General features: G+C 37.3%; 1 protein-coding gene across 5 annotated transcripts in view; it reads right to left on the bottom strand.

The window, feature by feature from the left end:
- The window catches only part of LOC132127455 (erbin-like), an 83322-nt gene that overhangs the window by 20886 nt on the left and 38180 nt on the right, over positions 1-24256 (bottom strand). For 3 of the 5 annotated variants that reach the window (XM_059539340.1, XM_059539341.1, XM_059539342.1), the window contains exons 1-8: positions 20283-20492; positions 15072-15189; positions 12145-12223; positions 11977-12066; positions 9236-9292; positions 5661-5724; positions 5364-5438; positions 426-570 (exon numbers count right to left, since the gene is read on the bottom strand). In XM_059539340.1, the coding sequence (XP_059395323.1) occupies positions 426-570; positions 5364-5438; positions 5661-5724; positions 9236-9292; positions 11977-12066; positions 12145-12223; positions 15072-15189; positions 20283-20471 (817 nt within the window). In that variant the 5' untranslated portion in view covers positions 20472-20492. Of the gene's footprint in view, positions 1-425; positions 571-5363; positions 5439-5660; positions 5725-9235; positions 9293-11976; positions 12067-12144; positions 12224-15071; positions 15190-20282; positions 20493-24256 lie in introns of those variants that run through there. The other 2 variants (XM_059539338.1, XM_059539339.1) reach the window with 1 other exon arrangement.

The following is a 24256-nucleotide window of genomic DNA, read 5'->3' as shown; positions in this document are numbered from 1 at the left end:
TAGCTAAATCAAACTCAAAAAGCCTCAAAAATATCATAAGACACCAAAGTGCATTGGATTCATGGAAAGCTTTTGCAATGAAAGGCAGCTCTGTGGCCCTTTCTCTGAGCTCTAAACTGGATCTCATCAAGACTGAGCTGGGAGGTATTATTTCACAGCGAGCCTCAAGGGCGGTGTGACTTGGCCACTTCAACATAACTGCTCATTAGTGGCTGTCCGACTGGGTCATTCATTAGGTAATGAGATTGTATTACTGCTCTACCAATAATCCTCCTACTTGTTTTACACATCTAACCTGATGATTTGTTAAAAGCAGATTAGAGTTGAGGCTGTTAGGAGGACATGCAAGACAAGACATCTTATTGAATTGATTTTAACGAGTACTAATCATGAATCTCATCTTTGTATTTTGGTGTGTGTTTTACCTATAGACCCTGGCAGCTGCGTCAAAGCGTTGTTGGACAGCAGTAGATCCTGCAGGTTTTCACAGCCAGATATCTGCTCATCAACCATCTCCAAATTGTTTTTGGACACATCCAGGTAGCGGAGCTGCTTCAGTGTCCCGATCATCTGCACACACACGACTCTCTCCATTACTCAGTTTCTGAGAAAAGTTTGTGTAATTGAGCAAAAGTGAGAGACGGTCACCATTCAGTTTGGCAAAAATTCATTGATTTTAAATCTCAATTTCAGTCAAATATGGTGGGTGAAGTCAGAGTCTTATACTTGTTGGCAGCACACTGACATATTGGTTTTCTAGATGCTTCCTGTGAAGGGAAAAAATGCACAGAAGCATTGGAGACGGGTGACTTGAAGAGATGGAGGGATGCGGTTGAGAAATCGTTCAAGATAGATGAGTGAACCCGAGCGTGTACTGACTCAATCCATTTCTCATGCTTGAGGGCAGATCGTATCCTGTTCTCAAACACACTCCATCCTTCTGTAGCTCCTTTCCAAGAACAGACTGAGAGCACTCAGAAATCCATCTAGACTAGTAATGAGATCATCAACAACAATGCTGTGTTACCACAAACTTTTCTGTCCAGATAAGAGCACCAGGGATAGGGCTCAGATTTCTATCACAGGACCAGCTCAAAACTAGTGCTTTTAGGCAATTTTATTGATAGCAAACCTGGAGACTAGTGATGCGCGGGTCTGTGTTTTTTCCAACCTGCGGGTCCCGCTTTTATGAAATTATTTGGCCTGCCCCAGCCCGCCCTGCAAATAAAGTAAAATTTCTTGACCTGCCCCGCCCTGCGCATTGGGGACATCACAGAAGTTACATTGCTACTTAGACCTTCATATCGTAACCTTATCAATATAGGCTATAGGTAATTGCACTATGATGGTTCGTTCGTGAACAAGTCTTTTAGGTGAACGAATCGTTCTTGTTTACGTAATCCACTGACCATAGACAGTAAAAGACTAATTTCTCGTTCAATGAAGTTTCTCCCACAGCAGCGCGCGAGCGCGGCGCTATTAGCAGCGCATGCGCAGCTCGTGAACAGCTCTGTGAACTATTTCATACTGTCAAAAAGAGTTACTCAAGATGTGACAGAGCATGTGACTTGTTGAATGCAGGGAACGAATACGATCTTCTCTTAGGTGAAAGAGTTGAATGAACTGATACGTCTCGTTCGTGAATGAAATGAATGAGAGTATACAGGGTCAGTGAGCCAAGCATGTAAATCTCGATCAGCAATCAGCAGATACAAAGCGCAGTTATTGGTGCACATACGCTTGTTTTCTTATTTGGAATACAGAACATAACTCCACGTTTAATCCCCGATAAAACCTCGTGCTTTGTTAATCTGAACAATTTATTTAGACCATTTAATGCGATCATGCACAAACTAATAAAGCCAAATCAGTTTTTGTCACAAGTAAATACGTTCATTGACTTAAGACATAACACATAAGACATTCTTTTTCGCCAACTGCTGGCGTATTTGTGTAATATGAAGAAATGGTCACTGAACGAATCAGTGAATGAATCATTTTGGTGAACGAACTGAAAATCAACGAATCTCTTGAAAGAATCAAAATTTCCACCACTAAATTCCATGAAACATTAATGGATTTTTTTAAATTTTGTTTTTAGTGACCCTGCCCCAACCCGCCCCGCAATAAAGTGCCAATTTCTTAACCCGCCCCGACCCAACCCGCGGGTTATGAGACGACCCGCGCATCACTACTGGAGACCGTAGAGAAGCGATGAGGATAAAGAAGTAAAATAGCTTGTTCATTAATTACATAAAGTCAGATTTGATTTGATGCTCGCTTTAAATGGAAACTCAGTCAAAAGTTAAAATCTGTTGTTAATTCACTTACCCATCCAAGATGTAGGTGACTTTTTCTTCAGCAGAACAAAAAAGTTTTTTAGCTGAAACAGTGTTTCATGTTGATTCGTAAAATGCAAGTCAAAAAAGCATATACATGTAAGTCAAACTGAATACCCTTTGATCCTGATGATATATTGTGCAAGAAACTGAACATTATTTATAACATTATTACCTGTAATCCAGAGCCTCATATACAACTATTTATTGGTTATTTAGATTCAGAGTGTCTGTCAGATGTCCATAAGTGAGTTTTGAATGAGTAACTTGTAGAATCGAGAACGGTTTTAGATGGTTCAGTTCGATTTGGTGAACTGATTCAACTACTTCACTAAAAAGAACCAGTTCAAAACAATGATTCGTTTGCAAACTGGACATTACTCTGGACCATTTGACTGAGCCTATCATTTACAGATAATAATAATAATAATGTTGTAAATACTGCTGAGTTTCTAGCACAGACTCACCGCTTCACTTCATAAGACCTTAATGTTTCATCGGGAGAGAAGGGTATTCATTTTATGTTGCCTGATATATTTTTGATTCTCAAGTGCAATGACCTACATTTTTTAAATCACCTGCTAAAAATCTTTTACTGTTCTACTGAAGATTAAAAGTAACCTACATCGTGGATGGCTAAAACGAGTAGTTCACCCAAATATTGTCATTAAAGGTACAGGTTTTAGGACCTGCCACTAGAGGGCGCACTATCAAAACAATAACAATCGCGTGGTTTGATAAGGAGGAGTGTGGAATGATGGGATTTGTTATCTTCTACCCAACCGCTGACGGCCATCAATCAGACGGAAAGATTAATCAACGATTAATCAACGAGTTCAACGATTTGCGCGAGTAGATTACATACAAAGTCAATGCAAAGACGCGATCAGACAATGGATCAGACGCATCCTGGCGTTGGTCTAGAGATGTAATGCCCCGCGTATGGTGTGTATGGCCCATAATACTAATCTTGTTGATCGTTATAATAGCATACGTGTTTTGTAAAGATACGAATCAAAACAACTCACCTGTCGAGTAAAACACAAGCAAGATCGGCATCTCTTTCTAGTTGAAGTTTGTCACGAAAGCTACTTCCGCATTTGTCCACGAAACTGTTATCACGTGGTTTCTACGTCAGTAAAGGCGGTAACAAAGGGTAACTAACGTCATTGACAGGTGACTGCACTGCCCCGTGTCACTGTTTAGAATGGGAATATTCTCATGATTTACAAGTAGTTGAAAACATTAGAGATATTGTTAGTAATCATCTGGACAAAATATAAAACACTAGCCTAGTGGTTTTTGGATATTTTACTGCAAACATCTTACAAATTGTACCTTTAATTACTCACCCTCATATTGTTCTAAACCCGTAAGACCTCCTTTAAGTGTGAGTAAATTTAACAGCAAATTTTAATTTTTGGTTGAACTTTCCCTTAAAGGGAGCATTAGTAATACTGCACAGGACACAGGAATCTTGAACTTTAGATGCACTTGGGTAGCGACCAATTAGAAGTGATCTTCCTAAACTGCAATCAGCGCCTGTGTGTCTGTTTGTGACAAACCCTGCTGTTGATTAATCACTGCGAGCGAGAGACGCTCTGCTGGTTGGGGCGTAAGAAGCTTAATCAAAAGCACTAATAACAAGAGACAAATTTAATTCTGGACAAAGAGAGTAACGTATGTTGTGCAAGGACATGCCATCAGTAAGCTGGTCTCTGTGGTCAGACAGGGGAGGAGGTCAGGGTGTCGCCCTGATATCCGGGCCATTTGGAGCTCACTTCTAGCAGATGTGTTTAAAAGGATGTTCTGAAAACTCGTAATCTGAATCCTGCCAGCGAGGCCCACATTTACTCAGTCCACTCTCTGTGGCAGGTTAATGCCTTAATTATGACGTATTTAAAAGGAGCTGGGAGTCTGAGGAGAAGTACATGGATCCGGACGAAATGTTTAAGAAGTAGATTTTCAGCTGTTATGGATGTCTGCTTGTCTTAAATCCATTATTTAATGTATCTGTAACAGCAGCTACGCAGCATAACAATCTCATTTCTCATTCCTGAAACAGCAGCAGAATAATCTTCTGTGTAAAACTTTCATAAAACCATTTAGCCTCCTGCGACAACTGCAAGCATTCCACGTTAAACTTCAATTAAACAATTTACATAGGACAGATTACACAAATGATTAACAGAAATTATTTATTCTTATGTTACAAGATAAGTGTAGAAATTAGCTCAATTTAGCATTTTACATAAGCTTTGATTTTCCTAAGAAAATTTTAATGAATAATTTACATTTAGAAATGTGCTGTTTTACCAAAATAATAAATCATGAAACACAAGCAGTTACATAATTTGTAGAGCCATTTTTTTGTTGCAAAACATTTCAATTAATAACGATTATGAAAATAGCTTGATTTCTACTTCAACAAACAAAATTTTTTATAAATAGTTTATCGAACGATTTTAACACGTGAAACATGAAAGAAACAATTTGCACGATAATTGTTTTTATGTGTGATTTACATATAAAGAACTTAATTCACATGAAACATGAATGCAGCAATTTTTATAAAGAATGGTTTCATTAATTATTTCCATTTAGAAAGTGATTATAGTGATTTATATTGTATAAAAATTATCCTCATGTAGAATTTTAGTTTCAACATAAATGCAATTTACTGCAAAATTTCTCAGTTTAGCATAAATAATAACATTCATAAGAATGGTTTAACAAACCATTTATACAGATATAAACTCATATTAGTATTTCACATAATTATGAATATAACATTTAAGCAGAAATTTAGAAAATATAGTAAAGTTGCACACTTAACGTGAACAAACATTTTTGCTGGAATACTTTTTACCCAAAAATGTCTTTCTTTACCCGTTATACAGATTCAACTAATGTTTTACGAATGTGGTCAAAAGTCTGTAACAAAATGTTTTAAATCATTATTTGTCATGGTGCACTTTTGCCTTTTTAAAATAAAAAAGCATTAAGAATGAGTGCAAGACTCACCCCCGGTAAAAATGTCAGCTTATTTCCATCCATCCACAGCTCTCTGATTCCTGTAAGCTGCTCCAACACTTCAGGCTGGAGAGAAAGAAGGCACAATTCAATTTCACATCCTTTAGTGACAGGAAATCCACCATTACTTTCAATGAATAGCATTAGAGGAGAAAATGCATATTAGGTGCATTCTAACAGAGAAAGACTCAATGAGCGCATTTGCATTCACTGCTGATATATCTGACACCTGGCTGCACTGAGAGCTGGAAGGTGAACGCAGGCTGCAGTAATGCAGGTGCTACTCACCACTTCAGTGAACTCATTGCTGCCCAGATCCAAGCGCTCCAGCTGGGTGAGCTTATGCATGCTCCTGCAAACACACACACACATGATTACTAACATTAACCACCAATTAAACACATTTAAGCACTGTACATGAACATATCAGAGCATTCATTGTTTAGTTTTTTTGTAGGAAAACGTCAGACAGGCTGGCCACAACCACATCTTTTCTTGTGCACAATGCCTCCCTGAGGCAAATAAACGGCACACAAAGACATTTATCGAACAAGTAGTTATTGCTAATCCACTATTTATTGGCAGTTTTAGAGCAATGTTAGACTTCAATTCTCAGTTTCACATAAAACCAGAGCTAGTATATAAACTGAATAACTAAAACAGTAACACATCAGTATAGAGACCAATTCTCACTATTAACTAGTTGCTTATTTGCATGCCTATTATTAACATATTGACTGTTTATTAGTACTTATGAAGCACACATTCTGCATGAGCATATTATATATCCATAATCCTACACAATATCTAAATTTAACAACTACCTTACTAATTATTAATAAGCAGCAAATTAGGAGTTTATTGAGGCAAAAGATGGGGAAATGGGAACAGGATTTGGAAATGACTTTAGCTGAACCAATTTCTGCAATATTTTGCATGATATGTTCATTAAATGATTGTGCTTCAGGAAAATGTCATCCAGTCACATAGCATGATATGCCAGTGATGCAGAATTGAAGTCTCTAAAAAAAATAAAAAATAGTTAAAATTAATTAAATAAACAATTACACACTTACAATTAGGTTTATTAGACTATTATTTCAAGTGTGTATTTGTTAACTTATTCTCCCAAAGGTGACTACTAAAAGACCACTATCAAAGATTAAACTGTCACCTTGAATGCTTCACAAATCATCTAAATGGGCTTTATTCAGAGAAAGCTGAAAATCTGGCCTACGACTTTGTGCATCTTTTCAATCTTTATCACACGTTCAAAATCTGCTTCTGCAATCTCGATATCTGCGTCAAACCCTGAACTAACATCATGTAGTCGGGTAGGTGTGCTTCAGGGCAGGGTGTGCTATAAACCGCTGCTGACGTGGACCTGGATCAACAGCCTGCGGGCGTATTGTATCCGTGGAACAGCTTGAAGAGGAAATCAAAGTCGAAAGGATATATGGCTCTGGGAATTGTATTAACAAATGGTTATAAACCGAAGGCTTTTTTAGTAAAGTGAATTTTGTACTGAAAGACAGACGGGTTGCTGGCTTAGAGGATTGTAAGGGAGATTCATTCATCCTGCGTTGTGTGAAGCAGCATGCAACCAGTCAGTCAGTCGGCCAAAAAACTCACTGACCCCCAGAGTGCTGAGCAATCCACAGCTCATTAGAAACACAGACACACACATCATGAGAACCAACCACACAATGAACATCTGAGAGGACTGCTGAAACGGCACAGAGGGACAAAGTTATCAGAGCACTGTGCAATAATGGTAGATGACAGACAGCTTTCCATCTGCATTTGATCACAGAATACTTGCATCTTACTGCTATGCTTCCTGAAATAGTCCATTTTTGTCACTTGAATGTAAAGGGATTTGCTGCACTTACCAAAAGAAACCTACTCGGTTCAAAAGTGACTTATGCGTGAGTTGTGCTTCATATATCACTACACTATTGCTATCGAAAATGCATATTTCTACCAATGTGAGAAGAGTTTTTGAGTAAAAAAAGAGTTTTTGCTAAGAAACATTTCTTAGCACACCTCTTCCTAATGAGCAAGATCATTTAAGGTATCATTAATAATAGTAGTACTGTCAAGGGATTAATTGCGATTAATCGCATCCAAAATAAGTTGTTGTTTACATAGTGTATATATATATAAATACACACATAAACAGTATATATTTTGAAAGTATTTACAAATGTATTATTTTTCTTAAATATATACATGCTAGGGCTGTCACTTTTGTGAAAAAATCATTTTCGATTTTTAAGACATAAGTGTTCAATGAATCGATTGTAAAATCGATTTTCCATGTCTAAAAAAATAAAGATGTTTTCTTTTTCAACGCCAAATAACGGACGAACAAAGTTTCATGCAGAATAACAAACAGCAACAGGAGTGCAACATTCTTGAAAAAAATATATATGCAGAGGGGACGAAATCGGCAAGATTATTTTAAATAATGATTCAATCCATTTCAAACAACTGTTCAAAAAATGAAATTTTAAATGGACTTGAGAACAGGCCATGTGTGTTTTTCATTGAACGTAACTGACACTTAGCTAGGCGGCACTAGACAGGCATAATGAAATGTGCAAAAAGGCTAGGGCCTTTACAAATTTATTGGACAGGAAAACAAGTCGATCAACATTTTCGGGGTCCAGAGGAGAGTGTTTTTTATTCACTATATGTCCAGCTGTTGAGAAGACGTGCTCCGACCGCACTGATGTCCCAGGGACACTCAGGTACAGCTGCGCAAGGGGGAGGTATTACTGCCAATTTTCCACCACAAAAGCCGGTCGTGTCAGCTGGCAATGGTCCTTTTCATAACTCAGAATCACTTCGATTCTACCGCGCAGCGCTAAATGCCTCATTCGCGCCGCGATACCTCCAGACGCGCGTAAACGCATCTTTACATTGATTTAACATTGAAATCATTCGCGCCAGACGCTCTATTCGCGTTTGGTGTGAACGCAGCATAAGAGGTTGCTTTCGATGTCACTGGGTCATCGTTTCGCAACGCCTACTGCACTTTCAGAATTCTTTATTTTCTTTTTCTGCTTGTTTGTGAGTTTTGTTACATCTATATTTTTTAATTGTTTTATTCTTTTAAAATTAATAGTGTACATATTTGGTCAAAATCGATTCCTTATTTTCTTTTTCGAAACTTTTTTTGGTTGGTCCGATTTTCGAACTAAAAGTGACAGCCCTAATACATGCATGGGTTTGGATTCTGGATGCGATTAATCGTGATTAATCGTTAGACAGCAGTACATAATAATTGACGCTTAACTTAGTAAACATGATTGGAGAACTCTCTTCTCTCATTTTATACATGATTAATAAACTATTAAGTTTGCCTTTTGCCTTTATTATGGGAAAAAAATTGCAACTGATTTACAGCATCATGGCCTTGTGGTTCATTCATGTGTTTTGTAACACAGACATTTTGCTCAAGTGGCTTTTGTTGAAAACTTTTAGTGCCATAATGGGTTGTTTTTACAGTAACCCAACAAACAAACCTGAGGCGTCTGTGTTTTGATTGGCCCGTGTGTTGAATGATGGAGCAGAGGCTGGCACAGATATGGTGTTTTTCTGTGGCTCTCACACACAAAACCAAAAAACGATCCCTCATATGATGCAATATTGGCAACGGAGCCAGAAATGATAACAAAACCTGTCATAGCATGTCACTTCAGAGCCTCTTACATAAGGCTGAACAATATGATGCCACCGAGGGAGAGAAAGAGAGACATTTGTCTGTATTTATAATGTGATTATGAGAAGGGGCGCAGCAGCACGGATAATATTTTTAATATTTTAGTAATTCAGATGAATCCCAGAAGGCCACTTACTTTGGCAACATCTTTAACTGGTTCTCCCGCAGCTCCAGAATCTGCAGTTTGGTTAGTCTGAGGAAACAAATGGGAGAGAAATATAAATTATTCATAAACTGACAACAACTAAAGATTAACAAATGGTGCAAAAATAAAATAAAATAAAATGAAAAAATGTGTCAAAGGTGCCTGAATGGTATATTAATTCCACTGGAAATAATATTTAGTGAAATATCAGTTTAAAATGACAAACCTGAAGTTTAAAATGCAACGCAAACATTACATATTAAAGCTGCAGTAGGTAACTTTTGTAAAAATGTATTTTATTTACATAATTGTTAAACCTCTCATTATGTCCTGACAGTAGAATATGAGACAGATAATCTGTGAAAAAAATCAAGCTCCTCTGGCTCCTCCCAGTGGTCCTATTGCCATTTGCAGAAATACACCGCTCCCAGTAAGAAACAACCAATCAGAGCTGCGGGGTCCGTAACATTTTTTGTGTTCAAGATTTACAAAATGTCTATAATAAGCGAGTACACTATGAAACCATTTTCCAAACCGTGTTTTTAGCCTGTCCTGAATCACTAGGGTAAATCTATAATAAGTGTTTATATTGGGACTATTTTAGGTTGCTTCGGGGGTACCGCGGCGGAGTAATCCAGTACCCTTGTGATTCTTCATAGACATAAACAGAGAGAAGTAGCTCCGGCAACAATGTTCTTCCGCAAGACGCAAGCAGTTCTGTTTATTAACCACTAGAGCATCAAAAGTTACCGACTGCAGCTTTAATTAGTTCTACAATAATAAATGTAGCAGCAAGATGCTAATGAACAAGGACATGTTTTTCTACAATAAAGGTGCTAATTTTATGTCCCAATACTGGTTTATTGACTTCCACCACCTAATCTAAATATAATGTCCTCTTTTTCATATTCAGTAGCATTATGCAAATTGTTGTCCTCTGGTGACCTTATGGCACAAAACAGCATGTTGCATGTTCAGTTGAAGTCTATTTCAGGCTGTGTGTGCATGTTTATATAACCTTTCACAGGAACAGCACTGCATTTTCAGAGGAATGCATGATCCCTGAGCTTTTACATATGATACGAGCTCCAGGAAACATTAGAAGGTGCTTTCTGAGGAAATTTTTATACATGCTATTGTAATAAATAAACAGCTTGCATAAATCAAAAAGCTTGATGGATGCAAGTTAAACCGGTTTTGTGTGCTTTGGGAGAAGAGTTTTGTCTGTGTTATATTTTAATGTAAGGCAAGGCAAGTTTATTTATATTGCACATTTCGTACACAATGGTAATTCAAAGTGCTTTACATAAAAGAAAGTAAAATTGTCATGAAGAAAAATAACAACAAAAATAAAACAAGCAATTTTAAAACTTTGGAAATGATTAAAAAAATGGACTTATTTAAAATGAATTTAAAACAGTTAAACATAAAAAATGATTTTACATAAAATACAGTGAATACGTAAAATACAGTGCAATCAGTTCGGACATCGCACAGTGCTCATTCAATAAATGCACAGCTAAATCTAGTTTTAAGTCTAGATTTAAATGTGACCAGTGTTTCAGCACATCTGATCTCTTCTGGAAGCTGTTTCCAACTGTGTGCAGCACAGTAACTAAAGTCGGACTCCCCTTGTTTTGTTAAACCTTTGGTATTTCTAACTGACTCGATCCTAATGATCCGAGTGCTCTGTTAGGTTTATATTCAGTGAACATATCTGCAATATATTTAGGTCCTAGGTAATTGAGTGATTTATAGACGAGTAAAAGTACGAGTGTTATTTAAGTTACTGTTTATAAGGTTTGAGAAGAAATTCTGTCTAGCTGTGGCTAGTTTCACATTAAAAGCATGAAGGCTGTCTTTATAGATGCTATAGTGAATTTCAAGTTTCGTCTTCTGCCACATCCGCTCTGCTTTTCTGCATTGTCTTTTCATAGTCTGAACTACTGTTGATCTTGTCCAAACTGACTTCTGTCTGTTTGTTTTCTTACTGACTATCATTTCTTTTGTAGTTTTGTTTTCTGCATTGTCTTTGTGAATATTAAAATCCCCTGCAATAGCAAAACAGCCAAACTCTGAGGAAATCATTGATAACATTTGTGTGACCTCTTCAACAAATGCTGGAGAGTATTTTGGAGGCCTGTAAATAATAATAAACAGAATGCGTGGAGCACCTTTCAGCACAATCCCTAGATATTCAAAAGACAAGTACTGACCAAATGACACTTGCTTGCATTGACAGACATCTTTAAATAGAGCAGCTACACCTCCACCTCTCCTAACAGTCCTGCAGACACTCATGTAAGTGAAGTTAGGAGGGGCTGCTTCACTGAGGACTGTTGCACTGCAACTGTCTTCTAGCCATAATTCATTTACAAACATAAAATCCAGATTGTTTGTGGTTATAAAGTCATTGATTAGAAATGATTTATTTTTTAGTGAGCGAATGTTTAAAAGTGCTAAATTGATGGCAGTGTGGTGTCTTTACATCAATCTTAGTTTGATGCATAATAGGCCGCAGATTAGATGAGTTTGCCCTTCGGCTTGAGATGGCCTTAGACTTTCTATCACGTGATAAAACTAAAATAGAGAAAGCTACAGGTACACTGGGTTCCCACTTGTTCTGTAAACATGTAGTACATTGGCCAGTCTTGAATCTCGATGCTGTCTGATCTGAAACAGGAGCTTGGATGATCTTGTTCCGTTTCTGTGTGTGTGTGTGTGTGTCTGACCTGCCGAAGCTGGCCGGCAGGAACTCGAGGAAGGCGTCGTTCAGGTAGAGCTGGGTCAGGCTGAGGAGCTGCGTGAAGCCTTCTGGGAGTCTGTGGAGACACAAGAGTGTTTCATTACATCACACAAAGAGCACACACACCAGTCATCTCTGCTGGACATGGACTTACTTTGATATAGGGTTCACACTCGCTTCTAAGATGGCCAGGACCTTACAGTTCTTGATATTTTCAGGAAACTCCTGGATGCCTGTAATTTTAAAGAAACAAAAGCGATTCAATTATTAGTTGCTTGTTTTATGTTTTCTCTCTTCTTTGTGCCAAGGGTTTGAAATGATTCTGTACGACATTGGGCTCCATTCACATATTGACTAACATCAGACAATTCATATACAAACATGTTCAGTTATTTCATTCCCTCCTGGAAACGTACAACAAAAAACATTACACAATCATTCTTCTAATTATTTTTATGCTATAGTATTTCGAATTCTATTAGGAATTCTATTTACTCTATTAGGAATTCTATTTACTCTAATCTCAACTATTATCTTTTTAGTCTATAAAATTAAATAATAAAAATAAATAAAGTGGTGGTACTTTTGTAATAATTAATAAATTATTATTAATATTATAATTCTTTTTTAATCTTTTAACAGGAGTTTCTCATGCTCGCCAAGCCTGCATTTCCTTTTTTTCCATCTCATAAAAATGCCCTAAAAACATTAATACTGTTAAATATTATAAAAAATGTAAAACAACTGTCTTCTGTTTGAGTATATTTTAAAATATAAACTATTCCTTTGAATAAAAGCAGAATTTTTAGCATAATTACTCCAGGTGTCACATGATCCTTCAGAAATCATTCTAATATGCTGACTTGCTGCTCATAAAACATTTCTAAATATCAGTGTTAAAAACATTTGTGTATTAATTTTTTTGTGGAAACCATGATGGTGTAAAAGTCTGGTGTAAGTAAGTTTTTCAGCAAGAACACATTCAACTAATTAAATGTGACAGTAAAGATATTAATAAAGCAATGAAATGTTTCTTAATTGACCTAAATAATAACTGATAACAATTAAGCACTAAATCAGCACATTAGAATGTTTTTTGTAACTACAGTAATTTGTTACAGTATTACTTAATGATCAAAAATGCTGGCTTCTCTTATAAAAAAATTAATTATAAAATGAAAAATTCTGACAGGTATTGTAAGATGTTTATATACTGGTAGTTTACTTTATATCATTTAAATATTTGAGGGTTATGGCACTATATTATCTGGATTCAGAATTTGATCAAAATCAGCTGTAATTCACATGAGCCATATCTCTATTTATGCCCCACGTAAAAATACATGAAACAATGTCAAGTAATAATACTTGAACAACTAGGTCTTTATCAAAATCGACCACTAAAGAAACACCCAACACCTAACGCTGTTTTTAGAAGCACAAGCTGAAGCAGCATTAGAGCTAGACTGCTTACTTCCTGTCCTACTAACCGCACGAGCTGGAGCGTGACGCTGATGTTAAGACATCGTTCCTCCAGCGCACTCAGACGCAAACTAAACCAGCATGCAGAGCAAACCACAGAACACACACACACACACACACACACACGGAGACCCACCTTCAGCGGCTCTGCTAAAAACAGACACGTTATGGTCAGGAAGGGAGTATCAATTAAATTCATGGAAACCTGCAAATCAACATCTTAACAGAAGCAAATAAAGCTAGCGAAATTTTATTTTTAGCATATCTAACAGGTCAAGTATTTTATTATCTTATTATCACAATTAATATAAATAAATAAAGCTGACATCTTACGGATCCCAAACTTTTAAAAACATCTATAACCTGCTTAAAAATATTTGTATTATTATTGTTAAATTATTTTTCTATGAATAAATGTAAGCAATTCACCATTTAAATTCAATGTGGCTCATGGTATATTTTTTCTTTCTTTCTTTCTTTTAAACATCTGCTTCTGGTAAAGCAGGAATGGCATTTTGCTGAAGAAAGAAAAAATTGCAGCTTCATTTGATGTGACAGCGTACTGCATGAAAACAATGTTTTGAATGAGACGTCCTGTGCTGGGCTGAGCTCGTCCCTGTCTGTCTGTAACTGCTTTATCAGATCCTGCAACACAGCAGCTGAAAGATGAAGCGATGTGTAACCAGATTTGAGCATGTGTTTGTAGTGTTGTGGTCTTCACTCATGCTTCAGAACAGAATAAAGTGTTTCCAGCGACACACTTCACATTGTCATCAGTGTACAGGATATCAAATTGAGTGGGAAATCCTACAGCTCTGCTCAAATCTGTCTAGATAGGCTACTAGCTCCTATTTGTTTACATGTATTATTTCTAGCACTTATATCCAGTGTTCGGGGTAATACATTACAAGTAACGCGAGTTACATAATTAGATTCCTTTGCAAACCTGCAATAATTAAATGTTAAACAACACAGATATCCTTTATGTATTTAATCCCATTTTATAAACCAATGTCTTTGCTTCTGACCTTCGATGATTCTGTTCAACCAAACTAATAAGCAAATATTACTGTAAACAAACATTTGTGTGTCTCTTTTTATTGCTGAAGTGTGTTGAAATTTCTTCTTCTTGAAAAGGCTCTTTTTATTTGCAAAAAATAACTTTTATTATTTTAAAAGCAAACAAGCAAGCCCTGTCCAGATTTGAAAACTAATGCAAAAGTAACAATGCATTACTTTCCATAAAAAGTGACTAAGTAATGCAATATTGTAATGCATTACTTTAAAAAGTAACTCTTCCCCAACACTGCTTATAACTAACTATACTGCACACAATTCTAAACCAATGAACGACGCATGAAAACACTTATTTACTAGGACTGGAACGTGTGCAGACTGAAATTAATGGTGAATTTTGTATCTCAGCGTAAACTGAAATCCAAAACGTGGAGCTGGCCGTGAATAGAATTTCAGCGGATAAGGGGTCAGTGAGTCAGTGCAGATCTCAGTGTGCCTCCGCTTCGGTTATGGGTCGTCCGCTAGCGTAACTAGACTCCAAAAAGGAAAAGGAAAGAGGAGATGAATTGGCCACTTTCTTACTGTTCTTGCTGACGTCGAGCTCCCTGAGGTTGATGAGGTTTGCGATGCCGGGCGGCAGCACCGCCAGGTCGTTGTCTGGTAGACTCAATCGGTAGAGCAGCTGGCAGTTGAAAAGTTGCTGTAAAGAACAAGAAATTGAGACTTTTGTTTAGGGCTGGACAATAATTCAATATCAATATATATCGCAATATTTTTTTTTTCAATAACGGTGATATGATTTTTAAACACATTTTCGATATTTCGATATAATAATATATATTATAATAATAATATACATAACAGCATTTGTCACTGACTGACGTTAGGCGCGCAGCCGTCAGAAAGAGCAGAACACCATTGGCTACTTTCGTGATGACGTACACCGCAGAGTCACGCAACCAGTGCTCAGCACAGCAGTAGTAGGCTGATCTCCAACGCGGCAAATTTTAGCTACAAAATGAGCGTCCCTGACCGCAATACAAATGTGACTGAACGAGCTTCCACAAGTGAGGAGAAATCAGACGAAATGGTTGATAAGAGAGGAAAGACTAATTCAGTGGTATGGAAGTGGTTCTAGGGCTGCACGATTAACCTTTATCGCATCGATATTGAGGTTTTAACTCCCGCAATAACCTAACCTCAGGAGTCTGAGGTTTTTCCCCCGCCTCTGACATTTGAGTGACAAACCTATTAGCCAATCAAAATGGTCGAATCTCACGTTCCTGGCTTGCTGGCCAATTAGAAATGGCAATGGAAAAACAAGGTTGTATGCAGTGCATCGGGTTTCTGTCAGCAGAAAAGCAGCTAACACACAACGTTTACCTCGAATTGTGCCAGAAAAAGCTTGTGTAACTGCGCAGAAATGGCCAAAGGCACTTCTTCGGTGACGGGAGAGGAAGCGGGGGAGCACTTGGTTAACAAGAAGGGTGGTACTTCAGCTGTTTGGACTTATTTTGGATTCGCGAAGAACGACGTGGAGCAAAAGAGTGCTAAATGTAAAATATGTCGACGTGCCGTGGCCAGATCCAGATCCGGTTTTAGGCACTTAAAAGTATTGAACGCAGAAATCGAAAATCGCATCGCAATCGCAATATTTGTCAGAAAAACCGCAATTAGGTTTTTTCTCAAAATTGTGCACCCCTAAGTGGTTCGGCTATCTGAGATCTGATAAACTTCAGGTTTCAGCGTGCTGCAAAATGTGCCGGAGAGTAGTGCCGACTAGCAGCGGGAACACATCAAACCTCTTTCACCATCTGAAGCAGTTCCACCTGATAGAACATTCTGAGAGTCAGAAGATGAGGCACCATAAAAGTTTAAGCCAACAACCTGTCCCTCAAACAACACCACCATCATCATCCCCAACCCCAGTTGTGTCAAAAGAGAAACCCATGCAGCAAACACAGATCGCTGCATTCATGCCTTATGACAAACAGTCTAAACGTCATAAAGACATTACAAAGGCTGTAACAAACTTCTTGGTTAAGGACATGATGCCATTTACCACGATGGAAAACGTGGGCTTCAGGAAAATGATTTCAATCATCGACCCAAGATACGAGCTCCCTGGGCGAAAATATTTTTCACGCGCAGCTATCCCTGCACTTTATGGTGAAGTTAGGGAAAGGGTGGAGGAACAACTGAAGTCAGTGTCATATTTCGCGACCACAGCTGACCTGTGGTCAAGCCGAACATCAGAACCATACTTGAGCCTGACAGTCCACTTTATTGATCAAGATTGGAAGCTTGTCAGCTTATGCCTTCAGACGGTCTACTTCCCTGAGGATCACACGGGCGAATCAATTGCAGCCAGACTTGCAGATGCGCTCGCCTCCTGGGGAGTCCGCGAGGACCAGCAGGTCTGCATCACCACAGATAGCGGGACCAATGTCATCAAAGCCGCTGAGTTGAACAGATGGACAAGACTACAATGCTTAGGGCATCGACTGAACTCTGCTATTGGCAAGTTATACACAGCAATATAAATGGTAGTGTTATGTTAAAGCTGCATGTAACCTTTTTGGTCAAAAATTATATAATGAGCCAGTACATCATGAATCCAATATCCAAACCGTGTTTTTGTCTTATCCTGAATCACTACGGTACACTATAATAAGTGTTTATATTCTGACTATTTTAAACTATTTCGGCTCGGCTCTGCTGCGGAGTAGCCCAGTACCTGCGCGATTCGTCATAGACATAAACAGAGAAGTAGTTCCGGCTACAATGTTCTTCAACAAAATGCATGCAGAGCGCCACACGTTACGCACTGCAGCAGCTTTAATTGATTTTGTTTATATTAAATCATTGTTCCTAATTAGTACTTAGTTGTAACTATAATACTTACCCTGTAGTTGATTAAGTGATTTTATTCCCCCTATTTAAGTAATTTTATAGGCTATTTAATCTTTATTCAAGACATATTTGTATGGATTATACATAGAGCAATTCTTTCAATTAAATTCAAAGGTGTTTTACTGGCATTGAAACATATGTGAAAATATGAACATTGTTACATATGTTAATTTGCCAAATCAAGTGTGAATAAAAAAATTAAAAAAAATTATGCAAGCAGAAGAATTTTGCAGTAAGAATAATATGATTAAACGACAAATTGTAGTTAAAATATAAATACAAATTATAAGTATATATTGCTTTTTTTTCACTGTCTACAGAGAAAGTTAACCAAGACAAGCGGGTGGACAGAGCAATTGGGGTCTGTAAAAAGGTGGTGGCTGCCTTCTCCTACTCCTGGAAGAAGAAACGGGACCTTGCAGCTGCTCAGGAGGAGTATCACTTGCCAAAGCACAAGCTCATCAGTGAAACACCAACAAGATGGGGCTCCCGTCAACAAATGGTGAAGCGGGTTCTGGAGCAGAAAAGGGCCATCACAGAAGTCCTCTCAAAGGACAAGAAGACCAGACCGTTGGTTCCTAACTGGCAAGATGTGGATGTTTTAGAGTCTATAGATGCAGCTCTAAGCCCACTCCTCGAATTCACTGATGCCTTGTCTGGTGAATCCTATGTCAGTGTATCATTTCTAAAACCAGTGATGCATCTCTTCAACACCTCCATCTTGAAGGAAGCAGAGGATGACACGGAGCTCACCAGGACCATAAAGACAACAGTGATGGGATACCTTAACCAAAAATATGATGACCCAGCCATGGATAATCTACTTGACATGGCATGCCTCGTTGACCCAAGATTCAAGCTTCAGTACACTCAGGAGGAGAAGAGAGAATACATCAAAGAGAGAGCTGTGTTGGAGATGCTGAAGGGAGAGAGATCTGTTGTGGTCAGGGAAGAGGAGTCCAGAGAAGAAGCCATGAGAGACACTTTTGTACCACCCAAGAAAACAAAGCGTTCTCTGGCTAGCTTTTTTTCAAACAGGCCCACCACTACTACTGACACAGAAAACTTGAGTGCACAGCAGGCAGTTGAGAGGGAGCTCGGCAACTACCTTCTGTCTCCACATGCTGACAATGACTCAAATCCTCTGGATTGGTGGAAAGTTTATCAAAACAACTTCCCTAGAGTAAGTCAACTGGCACAACATTACTTGTGCATTCAGGCCACAAGCTCCCCTTCTGAGAGGGTTTTTAGTACAGGTGGCAACATTGTCACATGTAAAAGGGCATCTCTGGAGCCAGATAATGTAGACCAGCTTGTATTTCTTGCCAGAAACCTCTAGAGCCTGTCATAGGATGTCATCAACACTCAACAATGTCCCTGCCCCAGCAACATGTGTTTTTTTTGTTGCTCAATCTTTTTCTCTTTTTTTTCTGCAGCTGAGCACTTTTCATATTTTTTATCCTGGCTGAAGCACTTTGGTTTATAAGAACAAGTTTTGTTACAATAAGTTTTGTGTAAAGAATAATATAATCAGCCTGTTATTGTTTAAAGATAAATATATTAATGAGGTCAGTCTGAGAGTCTTATGTTTATTTCACTTTTCTTGTTTGTATAAAGGTTAAATACAAATAAAAGGTGAACGTTCATTTATTTGTACCGTTTTTATTTCTAAAATATGTAGTTTTATAGGAGGAGGTTTCATAGACTTGGCAAATTAATTTTAATTTATTATTTATTTATAATTTTATAATTCATTTAAAATGAATTAACCTCAGAAGATTGTAGGTACAGACATCCGTTGTGGGCGTTATTGGCAGTTTTTCTGAGGCTTTTATATTGTTCAGATCGATATCGAAATTATATCGTATCGACCGGAATTAAGAAATATATCGTGATATAAAATTTGGCCATATCGTCCAGCCCTACTTTTGGGAAACATTCATGGAAATGCTAATGTGATCAAACTTCATGTGCTTGTAGACGTTAATTGTAACCGTTCTGGCTGAATGATATATTGAATATTCATCATATATTTAGTATGATAAGTTTATGATAATCTACATAAAATTACAATAAACATGTTTAATGAAGTGAAATATAATTATTTGGTCCCATCAGATTACATGGAGGGGCGGGGTTTATGATCTATACTAATAGAGTAAATTCAGTTTTTATGGATGGATTCCACGATTCTGTCTGTGTTTTCTGCATCACGGAAATCCCAAGGCCTTACTGATGTTACAGTAACAAAAGGAACCTTATTGTAAAGTGTTACCAAAATATTACTGTAAATGTTACTATTTATTAGCATGTTTCGTCATATTAGTGCATATAAATGAAGACATTCTTAAATTATATTTGTCCCGATGCAGTGAAAGTAACAGAGCATTTAAATTCTTAGATTAAATGTTTTGAATCTTCTTACAACATTTTATAGAAGCACATTCCTGAAACGGGAAAAAAATTAATTGTGGCTTCTAACACTTCTGACTTTTTACTCTCAAAATACGTTTATATCTTGCAATTCAAAATGTATTTCTCAGAATTGCAAGTTTATAACAAAATATTTCATAACATTTGGTTAAATCGATGTAACTGGAAAAAAATATATTACAGATTTTAAACCAAATGCATGAACAATTTCAATACATTTGTACAGTATGCAATAAAATGCAAAAATAGCCCGATTCACACATCCCAGTCCCGCGGTGTAAGCAAATCGTTTGCTTGTAAACAGCATGGCAGGAACAACCACACGTGCTCTGGAGGTGCTGCTTGCCAGCTAAAATAAAGTGAAGCGTTTCACCGTCTAAGCACTGAATTGACATTTCGGAGACATGCAATGCAATCTGTGTTAGTGTTGCAAGGGTGCACTCATACTTTGGGCAGCTCCTCGATCTGGTTGGCGTCGAGGTAGAGCTCCTCTAGGGTCTTCTCGAAGCTGAAGATCTCTTTGGGGACCTGCTCCAGGCTGTTGTGTGAGTAGTCTAGCGAGGTGACGGGCTCCTCCTCGCCCCGCAGGCAGCGGCACGGCACCAGCCGCACAAACAAACTCCGCTTGCTGCTCATCCTCACCACAGCTCAGGCACTAGAGGAGAAAGACAACATGATCAGCACCTCATGAACCTTAATAATTCATGGACACCAACACTGGGATACAGGATAGCACTGTCAAAACAGCTTGGTTTACAGCTAAGATGAACACAAAGCAGATAAAACTGCTTTTTATGGTTCCTAATAGATCTTGAGCAGGTATTGTTGAAGCAGGTATTTAAACGTTTTTAAAATCATTTTAAAGTAAAGTACTTTTATTATGATTATTTACTTTTTGTAATTTTAGATTTTTTTCCCCCTTTTGGCAAACATGTCCTTTAAATTGTCATTTTAATGTCATATTTAGGGCTGCAACTAACAATTATTTTGATAATCGATTAATCTGCCGATTATTTTTACGATTAATCGGTTTATGTACTTATATTTGAGTTTTTTCCATTTTTTTCCCTAAGTAAATTATTAATAAATGGTCTTCATCCTTCAGCATAGATTTTTAAGAGATTTTAACCATTTTGCACTGTCATATCCTCATCAAAAATATACCTGGAGTTGTTTTATTGTGTTAGTAATCCTTTGTCGAACTCTTCTGCAATCACAACACTGACCCATACTCTAGCAAATTTCACAAGGAGATTTCAAATAATGTTTTCACCATGGCAGTCCTTAGAGCTCTAGTAGTTTAACATCCCGAACGAAGCTTATTAAGGAATCTTTCAGAACATATTTTCATGAAGAATAAGGATAAAACAATAAAATTGCAGTGCATTGTATTTTATTATTTACTGGGAAACATTAGCTGGGAAGCTTATGCTATGAAATTGTAAACAATCCTTCGAAAAAAAGGGCCAATGGCATGAAACCTGAATGGAACTCACAATTTAAAGTAAAATCCATCAGAAGGTTGTCCAGAAAAAAAAAATTGGACACACAAAAAACCTGCTGTGTGAAAAAGAGCAGTGAATACTTAGAAAAAAAAAGTGCATTTCAAATATCTTTAAACATTTACCTCTCTCATTCAGTCATAATTAGGCTGCACGACTGAATTTTGAACTGGTAAACGACAAACTGATCACAGAACATGTTTGTAAAGCTTTAAATGTTAACTGTTAAAAAGCAATGTTATCAGCTTTTACGACTAAACATTTGCAAACAACATTGTACTGGAGAATCTGCACAAATGAAAGTCTTAGGGGCCATTCACAAATCGCGCCTAAAAACGCGTGGAAAACGATAGGCGCACCGCTTTCTCCTTCTTTCCAAAGCGCTCCTTGAAGACGCGGAAATTTCAGCAAACGATAAATGGATTTGCAGCTCAAAAAATCGCTTGCAGTAGCTCTGCTACTAAATTTATTTCAAAATGGAAATCCATATACAACTATGATCAGCTGTTCCTTTCATCTTGACTGAGCTTTTAACGTTGTTACGGGAAAGGATGAAGCTGATTGGTTAGTTCTTGTCACATGACCCGCGATGCGCTTGCAGCATTCTGAAAAGTTGAAATGTTTTAACTCGATGCGGTACGGTGTTGGAAATAACGAACTTGAGCGCGCAAAAGACGCGATATGTGAACGTCCCCTTAAACAGTTCAGTAGTGCAGAGTTTACAGGTTACTCTTCTTTTTTAAAGGCTCAAAGTAAAGTACTCCCACATCACGCTGAATGCTGCAGAGACGCTTTTCGGGAAGCACGTGACATAAAACGAGGCCAGCTATTGGCTATTCGCTACTTCTCCTGTTGTACTGGCTGAGTAAAACCTCCGGTGGCTCATTACTGCCACACTTTGGTCATCGCAGATTTGAAATATGCACGAAATAAGCCGCTTACGGCAAATAAAAGTTATTTAGCAATGAATCGATGACTAAATTAGTTGACAACTATTTTAATAATCGATTTTAATCGATTAAATCAATTCGTTGTTTCAGCTCTAGTCATATTTATTATATATATATATATATATATATATATATATATATATATATATATATATATATATATTCATGTTGAGTGTTATGTTGCAAACTTTAACTGATTTACATTTCTAACCAAATCTTGGAAATAAATAAATAAAAATAAACACTGATTTAAACTAGTGTTATTACAGTTAACTAAAGTGTTTTCGTTACTTAATTATTTTTTTTAACTAAAATAAAATATGAAAAAGCTTATTTACGCTAGTTGAGAAAGTCATCATTTACCATTTTATTTTAGTTTAATTTAATTTAATAAAATATAAATATATAATTTAATAAATATAATATACATAAAATAAATAAAAATGAATTTAAAAAAATACACAAACCAAAAAACAACTAAAAATGACAAAAATACACAAAAGTATGACTTAAACTTTAAAATTAGAATAAAGAGAATATAAAAAACCTGATTCATAATATTAATAAAAACTATATAGTAGCTCAATGACACTAAAAAATGTATGCCATTTATGATATTTGTTGTGAATATGTCCTAAAGCATTACTAGAATAAAAATGAAAATCTGCTATTTAATCAATAAATCTTTTTGTCCCATCTTTTGGCAGTTTGATAAATTACGGACTAAAATTAATTTAGTCTTTTTTTAATGAACAAATGAATGTTTCCTGGGCTCATTTGTTTTGCGAGATTAACACACGTTTGGATATAAAACTACTGCTAATACAGCCGACAATCCCCCATCATCTACAATAGCACCGAGAGGAGCACATTAACATTCATTCAAACCCATTTATATTCATGGCTGGCCTGAAATCAGCATCATTAGACCATGTCCTTTCATTCTGTTGAAACGGAAAAAGGCCTTCGATACGGCATCAGAAAGACCAGCCCAAGGTTTGCTCTTGAGTGGACACACAGAGCGGTTTTCACAGGTGCTGTTCTGCAGACACACAAACCCCACAGCATCAACAATCACTGCTGAAGACACAACATGAGGAGCCCTTCAATCTGCATGTGCATGACAACAATGAAGCGCTAATGCTAATGCTATTTGGATGCACGTTATAATCTGCTGAGAAGACATCTGAAAATAAACAATGATGATTTGTTGCACAACCAGATCCACAGGAATTCAGTTCTGCATCATTCCCAGCACGTCAATGAAAGTTCACTTTCAAAGTCAAGGTGAACTGTTGTTTGACAACCTATTAAACTTCCTGAATGTCACATGTTTTACAATGGAAACAGGATATTCGATAAGAAAAATCAGTGGCTTGGAACTTCATCTATTTAAATTGAATGGCTCATGCAACACTCCAGAATACAGGCAGACTGAATGAAAGTCACTAAACAACACCTGACACTCGTCTGGTGAAGATTACACAACGCCAGCGCCACAGCAAAGTCACTACTGTTTGAGGACAAGTTATAAAGACTTCTATTCTTATCCTGTATAATAAGATAAGGTGGATGCGTGAAGTTAAGTAAATCAAAGATGGAAAGTTGAAAGTTTAAAATCTTTTTAAAGTAAAACAGTATGTGGAGAATGAGAAACCAGAGATGGGTATCAGATCAGATGGTTTAGACTTGATAAGGCATTTACGCTTGGCATAGAAGCTTGTTGTTTTCATTGGTTCTGCTTATCTGTATCTGTCCATTATCTATCGATGGCATCAATCCACCACAATCTGCTCTTTCAGAGCTGTGCGTGAGCTGAAAGACCACGAAGCACCAAACCTTCACCACTTCACTCGCAGAGAGCCAGAGGAGTCACTTCTGGATCACATTCATGACGTGTCCTGCTACCACTGCATGACAAATAACGCTGCTATCAGACTGTTTTAGTGTGAATACAACAGTAGTATTG

This window comes from Carassius carassius, chromosome 45 (assembly GCF_963082965.1).
Source record: "Carassius carassius chromosome 45, fCarCar2.1, whole genome shotgun sequence".
Taxonomy (NCBI): domain Eukaryota; kingdom Metazoa; phylum Chordata; class Actinopteri; order Cypriniformes; family Cyprinidae; genus Carassius; species Carassius carassius.
The sequence above is the reverse complement of the archived record's forward strand: the minus strand, read 5'-3'. Positions and strand labels throughout refer to the sequence as shown.